General features: G+C 30.0%; 1 protein-coding gene across 3 annotated transcripts in view; it reads right to left on the bottom strand.

Moving 5' to 3' along the window:
- Positions 1 to 7,484, bottom strand: part of LOC106682021 (ATPase family AAA domain-containing protein 2) — a 75,278-nt gene extending 67,794 nt beyond the window's left edge. The window contains exon 1 of one of the 3 annotated variants that reach the window (XM_067046127.1): positions 7,111 to 7,484. In XM_067046127.1, coding sequence (XP_066902228.1) covers positions 7,111 to 7,152 — 42 coding nt within the window. In that variant the 5' untranslated portion in view covers positions 7,153 to 7,484. The remainder of the gene's footprint in view (positions 1 to 7,110) is intronic. The other 2 variants (XM_067046128.1, XM_067046129.1) reach the window with 2 other exon arrangements.
- Between the last annotated feature and the right edge of the window lie 2,829 nt (positions 7,485 to 10,313).

Below are 10,313 nucleotides of genomic sequence, written 5' to 3'. Positions count from 1 at the left end.
TAGTGTTAATTTTATCAGGTTTATTGTTTTCTAGTAATAAATATTTTTTTTTCTTTTTATTTTAAATTTGAATTTTTTTTTGTTTCAAAAAATGGTTTAACCTACTTGAATAGTTACTGAAAATCACCAATTTTAGTCCAGCCATTTTTGTGTTATTAGTGACAAATACTTTAGACCCTGACAGGTATTATTTAAATATTTGGTTCTAATAGTAATATAAGTGTGTCATGGGCTGGCTTGGCACACTGAGAATTTTGGTATTACCCGCTTATTTTACCAGATGCGGAATTTAGTTGATAAATTGCCTAGCTGGAATTACCAATGGACATGTAAAGGTTTGTAGTGTGTTTTTAAGATGATCAGATGACACTTTGTTTTTAGCACAGTATCGTATTAAAGTAAACAAAATTTTCTATTTGTTCTAATGCATATATCAGTCGTGGTTGATTAATTCCAATGTCTAACCCATTAAATACTGTGTATTACGAAAAATTATCAAAGAAATAATTATGAACCAAAGATGACAGGCTAATCAAAGGCATAGATTTTTAAAGTAATTCAGATATCATCTGCTATCCTATAAAATACAAATTATAGCATTTTACCTGCTTAATGTAGAAAAAAAACGTTATACCAAATCAAGTCATGAAAATATTCACACAAAATATGGGATTTTACTAAATTATTATTATAAACCAAATGTGATATGTAAAGCAAAGAAAACCATTTTGTTAAAGTAATTCTAATATTCGCTACCATATAAAATAATAGCATTTTACCTTCTTAATTTAGAAAAAAATATCCTGCATTAGGTTATGAAAAAAATTATAGTAAACTACTGTATTTTACAATACAAATTAGTATGAAACCAAAAGGAATATGTTAATGGAAGAAATGCATTGATTTTTAGCAACTCAGATGATTTTTTATATGTACAATAATAAAAATAATGAGATTTTTTGTAACATATCCTAAACAAAAAAAATGTTTTTTACATTTTTTTTTTCGGACAATGCTTTACAATGATTGGCCTATTTTTTGAAAACGTTTGGCATGTTTTCACACAAAGCACCTCTGTAGGACCATTATTATTAGATTAGCATTAAAAGTAATAGGACTGTTTTTCTAGATAATCTTATGATGAATAACTTTTGTTTGAAACGTTTTCGGATAAACCATTTGATAGATAAAAGAAAAAAATTCAATATTTGCTTCTTAAACATTACTAAAACTACCCAATCTGATTTCGAATAAGCTAAGAGCTGTTTTCATAATTTCCTAATTCTAGCTAAAGTATCAAAAATAAATTTTTAACATTAAAAATTAAATAAATATTTAAAAAATTAAGAGGGAATAATAAGTCAATAAAGGAACCCTTTTATCTGAGGAACAACCAAAATTTGGGTTTCATGTTTTTTTTTTAAATTTAACAAAAGGAATTCAAAGCAAAGCATATGATTCGTTTTCTTAAGTTAGGATTTATTGATGATCAAGTTGCTGATTTGAACCTAGACTAACCTACTGGTTTTATCATTGGTTCCTTCTCAAGCATGCCAAGTCAACTTTGAATTGGGAAGATGATAAAGCACAGCATTATTCAATTACAAATGTTCAACTACATTGCAGGTGTATACACATAGAAATGAACAATAAATACCAATTCTAAGTCAGATAAATATAATAGTAATGGTACAAAATCAGAAATAAAATACATCTGTGTCATGGGCTGGAATAAGTTAAATTGTTATATGTCATTATATACATTAAAATTTTACTTAAACAATAGTATAGTTAGACAATAATATTGGTAAAAATATTGGAATGAGATACAAAGAAAATCACTGATAAAAAAAAATGAATAAGAAAGGGACAAAGCAAATCTTCAAAAGAGCATATCTTTTAAAGATTAAAGTGGATTATAACTGCTAATTTCCACTCCCTCAAAAGACAAAGAAACTCCCAATGGAGTCCAAGTCAATGAAGTTCAGAGAAATAACTTAATAAAAAAACAATCCTTAAATTTATTAGCAACAAGTGACAACATACCATGAGGTTATAAAGTATAACCTATTTTAATGAACAGCTAGACAGAAATGGAATTATAGGAATTAAGACCACTTTGTAATATGGATAGCTGGATAGACATGGAAGTATAAGAATTTAGACCCCTTTGCACTGGAATCCTCTATAATAGAGACAGTCAAATTTTTGTCTCTGGGAGATAATTTTACCCCTTTGAATAGATATATGAAAATTAAGAAAAAAGTATTTAATGGTCATATGCTTTGATATATATACACTCACATATTTAAATAAATATGTATCTTGAAGTTAAGCTTTTTTAATTAATAAAATTGTTATCTTCCATAGGTACGATAAATCAGTGAAAGACAACCATTTTTTATTTCATGGTACGGTCTTTCAAGACCATGCGAATATCACTACTTTTCTCTTCTCATTTTTGCTTTTTTTCTTTCCCAGTATCTTCTCATCATTTCTGCATGCCTTTGCTTCATCTCTTCCGACCATGCAATACCCTTTTTTAAGTATCCGTTTTTCTTTATTTGGCACAAGAACATTGATTTCTTTCAATTTTTTTTTCATATTGGTCTCTATCCAGGCATTCTTTGTCTGTTATTTTCAATTTGTTTGTTTCCTCTCTCATTTGCTTTTCTTATCCTCCTACGCTCTTGTATTCATGGATTTTGTCAAAGAGTTTCTTGTTTAGTCTCCTTAGGTCCATTCTCATCATGTGCTCGTAGAATCTCAGTCTTCTGATTCTTATTTCGGTTTCCAGGTCATTTATTTCCCTGTAGATTTCTTGGTTGGGTCTTAACCTGTAGCCTTCCTGTGTTTTCTTGGGCCCATAGATTCTCCTCAGGATCCTTCTCTTTATTTTCAGTAATTTTTCCAGGCAAGGGAGACATGTAGTTTCCATTATGTATAAAATTACTGGTTTTATGACCACGTTGTAATGTCTTTTTTTTTTGCAGGCTGTCCACCTGTCTTAGTCCTGTTTTTACCTGGAAGGATTAGTCCCTGGAACTTTACTTTGGATTTTGTGTTCAATAGTGTTAATTTTATCAGGTTTATTGTTTTCTAGTCTACTTCATATTCCCTTAGTATTCTCAGTAAGGTTCCCCTGTCTACCGAGTCATAGGCTTTTCTGAAGTCGATGAAGGAGATGTAGAGGTTTTTGAGTCTCACCATATAAAATTTTATCAGTAATTTAAAGCTTAGGATCTGTTCCTGGCAAGATCTTCCCTTCCTGAAGCCTCCCTGGTATTCCCCAATTTCCGGGTCTATTTGCCGTTCTAGTTGGTTTTGTAGGGCTTTTGAGAAAATTTTGTAAGTGACCGGTAACAGTGAGATTCCTCTGCAATTGTTTGCTTCTGTTTTTGGGCCCTTTTTATCTAGAGGGTGTATTACTGCAGTTTGCCAGTCTTCTGATATTTCCTCTTTTATCCAGATGTCCATTCATAGCTCTTTGACTTTTCTTCTAAAATCTTCACTTGTTATATTCCACATTTCTGCCAAGGCGCTGTCTTGACAAGAGGCTTTGTTGTTTTTAAGCACCGCTATTATATCGTCTATCTCCTCCTCATCTGGGGGGTCAGATTCCATGTTTTGTGGTGTGTTTTCCTTTGTTACTATAGGGGTATTCATGATGCTGTGTTAAATGTAAAATGTTTTACCATGTTAAATTTTAGTCTAGGATTGTGAGCAGCCTATTTAAAGTCATGTTAAATGCATAAGAGCTCCTAGCGGATTTTTTGAGCAATTTGTTTTATAACCTTTCTTTCTAAAACTTCATGTTACTGTTTACTTCCAAGTTTTCATTAAAATAATTTATTAGAATATGCCTAGATTGGGTGAAAAGTTGAAGTTGTATAAATGTTTAGCTACTGAGTGTCTTGTTGATCTTATAACTTGTGAGGAAGAGAATCAAGATGAGCTAATTGACAACTGTCATTACATTATTATTATTGTCATACATTGCTTTATTAGTTATAACAATATCCAAAACAATACTAACACTATCAAAACACAAACTACGAGTATGTAACTTAACACAACAAACAAAATGGCGACGAGCTCAACTGGTCTGTTGCGTGACGTCATTCTCTATTTAACAGACCTAGTAACAGACTCTCAACCATGTTATATGTTATATGATAAAAGAAGGAAATATTTCTCCATTTAATATAAGTTTTTCCGTTTAACACACTTTAACATGTTAAACTAAAGATCATGAATACCCTTATTGTTTTCTCCTGGTTCTTCACAATTGAGAAGACTTTCAAAGTAGTCTGTCAGAATTTTGCAGTTTCCCTCGTTGCTTAGTGCTAGTATCCCGTCTTTACTTTTGAATACTAGTCAGTCCTGGGGGTGTATATCCTCCAACCTTGTCCTTAAAGGCCTTGTAGTTTGGTGTTATTTTTCCTGAGGTTTTCCTCCATTTCTTCCACTTGGTTGTAATGAAATTTCCTTCTCGCCTCCCTTATCTTTTTATGTGCACGATTTTTATTACTTAACCATTTTATTACTTTTCAAGTCTAAAAACACAACACCATCTATCCCTCAAAAGACTTATTAAAATTTATATTCCTATATATTTCAAGTCTAAGAAGACATTATTCAAAAAAAGTGGAATGAAATTATGTCATTTGTATAAAGTATTCACAGTTAGTTCACATGGCTTGGCAGTATTTATAGAAATTAGCTTAATTTCTGTTTTATAAACATGTTTATAGAAACATATTGAATTTTAAAAATATTACGTGTAAATACAAATGGAACAAAAAATTTGTTTTAATAAGTTTAATTCATACACTTTTCATGATTTGCTTGTAGGTATTCTTTTAATAAGAACATGTACACCCCTTCTAAGCGGACATCCCTCTGCAATGAACAAATCAATCTGCAGTAGTTTGTTGTACAGAGCTAAAACTGAATTAAGGTGGTGTAGGCCAGAAAAATATTTTTTTTAACTATTAAGAGAATCCTGCTCCAATAACTCAACAGCCTATAATGAACCTCTCAGTATTCATATTTATTCATCAACTATTCATATTTATTCAAGGATATCAATTATATGAAATATAATATATAAATCTTATATATTATAAAATTTATATTGAAAAATAAATGCTTATATTAGAATGAATGGATAAAAAAATTGTACATATAAATGATGTATGTGGGTGTGAGAATATACCAATTGCTTACACCAATATAATTTAAATTAAGTTACAATGTAAATAGCAATAACCATATTGCATACAATGTCTATAGCCATACCCTTATTACGCAAAATGTAAACAGCCATGCCCATATTGCACACAACAATGAAACATCAATATCCATATTACATATACTAATGTAATTAAATTGATGAAAACCTGGGTTAAAATAGTGGTAATTAACTACTACTCAACAGTTATATGTTTCATTAAAAGTCCTGAGGGTTTTCTACACTATATAGTTCTCAGATCTAAATAATTTAGCCCATTATAAATAAAGACTTTAGTAAATTTGTATTAATTTATCCAATTAATCATTTCTTGGATTCAAAACAATGCATTTTTTATAAACAACTCATTGCAGATAAAATTAGAAAGCACAACATCATCTAGTCTTCCTTTATATACTCTAATCACAAATCGTTAGACAAATAAGATCATGACTTCTAAACCATAGTGAAAAAAAATTGGTCATCTTTAATTAGATGTTTCAAACAATACTCAGAACTGATTATATCACCCGAATGAGTTGATTGAACCAACTATGATAAATGAATACCTACTCACAAGATGTAAAACCACAGTAAGCCAAATAAGTATTGGCAGCATTCAGCAAAAAGTTGGATAAATCTAGATTATAATACTGACACATCATACTCAAAAAAAGGATCAAATGACATTTCGAAAAATCAACATCAACAATATAATGTACATTTGTTTGCAAAAGTAATACTTAATATAAGATAAGCACTTACTGAAAACAAACAAATGAGATCATTATTTTATAAGTAAAATGGCTCATAGTTTTATAGGTAAGTATACTAAATATCATGCTGTACTATTTGTTAGATACTAAAAGGTAATAGATGAGCAATATCAACACATTTCATAATAAATTAACATAGCATTTAGTTATATTTAGGTGATTAAAAAATGTACCCAGCAATAGAATAAAATGTAACTCAAAATCATCAGAGAGCAGGGCATGAAAAACTGTTATAAAATAACTTAAGATCAGATTCCTGCACTCTTACTTGGGGAATCAATAATTACTCAACTTAAGGCATGATTTAAAAAAAGCTGTGACTGTCCCAATGCCTGTTAACCATTTACTTTTACTAACAAGCAGATAAAAGACAAGGTCACTAATACCAACAATTTACCTCACCATCCATAGAACTTCATTCCACTAAATAAATATAATAAAATTATTAAAGTAATCAGCAAAACAGTCATATAAAGAGTAACATTCAAGCAAAACTATATGGTAAGACATTAATAACCGGAAAACATTGGCAACTTTTGTTCTTCATCAAACAACAATGTCTCCAGTGCTCTGAAATTGTAATCTACATAGAGAAATTGTAAAAAATTGATAGTAGTAATTAATTAGTAAACTGTTAAACATAAAATAATTACTATTGTCATATCCAGTTTTTCATGAATTTTCATTTCCTAACTGTTATGGTATTAAAACTTATAACAAGCAAATCTAACATAACTATGGAATCCAGACTCAGGAAAGATTCTTAAACAACCATTAAAAAATGAGAATTAAACTGTTGTTCATTACAACAACTCACATCCAGATTAACATATCATAATAAAAACAATGTACAGCATATAACAAAAATAAACATTTGAGGTACATATAAAGATCTGACATCTCCAGATTACTTAATAAATTCATTATGTGGGCTGTCACTTACTAAAGTACTAATAAAGATATACACCTAGATGTACCTGTACATATAATTAACAGCAAATATTCACTACAATACTTACATTTGTAAATACATCTGAATCAACATTTGTGTTATATCATTTAAAATTGTATCTATCATTAGACAAAATAAATAATACATACCCCAGATTTGTTGGTTATCCTTAATCCTGTACGCCTCCTCATCTTCAATTTTACTTGTGTTATTTGCTTGATGATTCCATTTGAATAAAAGCGCTCAAGATAAATACAATAGATGACTTAAACCCATACATATTTTCAATTTGCAACATGAATAATGGCCCGAAAAAAGAAGTAGGTATTAAGTAAGAGTACACTAATTACATCAAATCGTAACTTTTTGACTTCAGATACACTATATTTTAAAATATAAGATAAAACAAAACAAATCAACAAAACAGATCCGCGAAAACAAAACGTTTACGAATTAAAACAACAAACGAAAACCTAAACAAGCTTGAACCTCCAGTAATATGCCCAGACATTCAGTACACTCAACACTTACAGCACGCGCTTGCGTACTGCCCCACATTTGTCTTCAGACCAACTTTCACCAATCAACTTTCATAAACTTAAATTTTAAAAAATCATAGATTTTAACGTGTAATCCATATAATTTCAACGTTTTAAATTTGTGATAAACAAAAAGATAATATAAATTAATCACAAAATAAATAACACATGATACTACGATTGTGCTAATAGAGGCAATGATTACCCTCCCCAAAAATAAGAAATTCATCGCAGCTTCAATAGGGGTATTCATGATGTGTTAAATGTTAAATGTTTTACCATGTTAAATGTTATAACTATAGGATTGTGAGCACCCCTATTTGAAGTCATGTTAAACGTTAAATGCATAAGAGCCCCTAGCGGATTTTCTCAGCAACTTGTTGTATAAGCCTTAATGTTTATAACCTTCCTTCCAGACCCTCATGTTATTGTTTACTTCAGTTTTGATTCAAGTAATTAATTACAACATGCCTAGAGTGAGTGAAAAGTGGAATTTGTGTGAAACTTTAGCTTATGAAATGAAATGAAAACATAACTTTATTCTGGGACATATGTCCCCTAAGAATAATTACATGGTTCATTATAGTGAGATTTTTATCTGGCGAGCGTTTACAAATTTTCAGATAGTAGAATGAAATTACATTGTTTTTTTTTTCTCAAATGTATCATTAAAATTATCCATTCTGCTTTAATAACAGGGATATGAATATCACAAACACACGAAAGAACTGAGCTGTCACAACAACAAAAATGGATGCGATCTCAACTGGTCTATTGTGTAACGTCATTCTCCATTTAACAGACCAAGTAACAGACTCTCAGCCATGTTAAATGTTATTTCGTTTTACCACGGTAAAAGAAGGCAATTTTTTTCGATTTAACATGAGTTTTTCCATTTAACACGCTTTAACATGTTAAACCAAAGATCATGAATACCCCTAATGTACTTTTTTTTATTTTTTCTATTCCTTGACCTTCGACTTCTACTATGCGTTTTGTAGCAGTCCCTTATATAAACAGTAGGGGAAAAAAGTAATTGAATACCAACTTTTTTTTTATTAAATAATAGATTTAGGTACTAAAGAAATACGATGTACCTTAAAAAATAAAAATTATATTTGAAACTGAATAAATAGATATATAATGCAAATGAAAAACTTCTCGTTTGGTAAAATGAAACTTAAATCTTACAAAAATCCCATGAAAAAAGTATTTGCACACTACACGTTTTCTTCATTTTTAAAATTTAATATTTTGTATGCAGTCCGTTAGCATTAATAACCGCTTGTAAAAGTCTATGGATTGAATGAACTAAGTTTTCAATTAAATCTAGATTGATTTGTTCACATTCTTGTACTAATAGATTCTTGAGGTGTTGCCTTCCGGTTATGCGATGTTTTGGTTAGGTGTGGTTAGATCCAAATAAATTAAACTTACTCTCATCAGAGAACAGCACATTTTCTCCAACACGGAAGAGCTTGCTAAAGTATTCTCTCGCAAAAGAAAGTCGTTTTTTGCGATAAGTCTCACTAATATAAAGTATTTTTCTCGGAACCCTGCCATAGAGACCTTTAGAATTCAGAAAATTCCTAATCGTTCTCGTACTTACACAATCCCCTCAAGTTGATTTGACTATATTAGCCAAGGCACCTGCACCTTCAGCTGGATTTTTTAAAAATAGTAGTCAGAATACTAATAGGAAAGGAGAGAATCATACTCTTGGAAGTAAAAAAACAAACTTTTGTATTTATATGTAAACAAATAATGTGTGTAAATACTTTTCTTCTGGCGTTTATCTTATTTTTTTATTATGACCAAAGTTTTCAATTGAATGTATACTATTATTTAACAAGTGTTTATTGTACTTTTTACAGGCTAAACTTTAATGAATTGTTTTTAATATTTCAATTAATTTTATAAAGAAAAAATTGGATGTGAAAATACTTTTTTTCCCCACTGTATATACATTGATATTTTGATTCAACTAAGGTGTTATATCACTTTTATTTGTTGCCGTAAGTTCGTTAAATAGACAGCTAATTTCAAGGTCTAAAAGAGACATAAAACAGAATAAAGATTTTCCCCAGTTATGTTATCACAACAAAAGAAGTTTTAGAAAGAAAACGTGAAGTCCAATAAAAGCCAGATCCGTTGTCAAAGGATATACCTAGGTATGTACTTTAAAACTCTATTATAACACAGGTACCAATACTAATAATAATAAGACCCAAATATCTTTTAGGAGGTTACTTATTGTCAGTGTGAATACATATTAATCAAATCACAATAAATATAAATAATTAAATATCGTTATAATAACAAGAGGTACGGCAACAAGTAGGCGGAAGAACGCCCACGTCTTGTGTGGAATGGAGACGACTCGAGGGGGAACACATCAAGTTTTATAGAAAACAGAGATCAGGAGCTGAGTAAATGAAAACCACATATAGCTTTGGAAACCGAATATTTGTTGATTGAATAATAGCACATCTGAAAAAAAAAAGTTTAGGTTTTATTTTGAAATGGACATGTTTCAAAGGTATGTATTACCATAGACAGTAGTTTATTTCTCTACTATTGTACCGCTATAACTGTCTCAAAGCTAATAGGATTGTAAAAAAAGTAACCATAGTCTACAGTACAATCAATTGAATACGTTAAATAGAAAATAAAAAGTAGTTTTTGTTAGTCAAATGTGGCACTTTAAAAATAAAACCGGGATATGTCCAGAATATTAGGTAGAAATAAAGTCCAGGATACGGTGTGATAATTTCGGAAGAGACTGGGAAAAATAACATTTTAAAAAAAAATTG

This window comes from Halyomorpha halys, unplaced genomic scaffold, assembly GCF_000696795.3.
Source record: "Halyomorpha halys isolate HHAL.00 unplaced genomic scaffold, Hhal_1.1 Scaffold384.1, whole genome shotgun sequence".
NCBI classification, from domain to species: Eukaryota; Metazoa; Arthropoda; class Insecta; order Hemiptera; family Pentatomidae; genus Halyomorpha; species Halyomorpha halys.
This window is presented reverse-complemented; position numbering and strand designations above follow the sequence as displayed.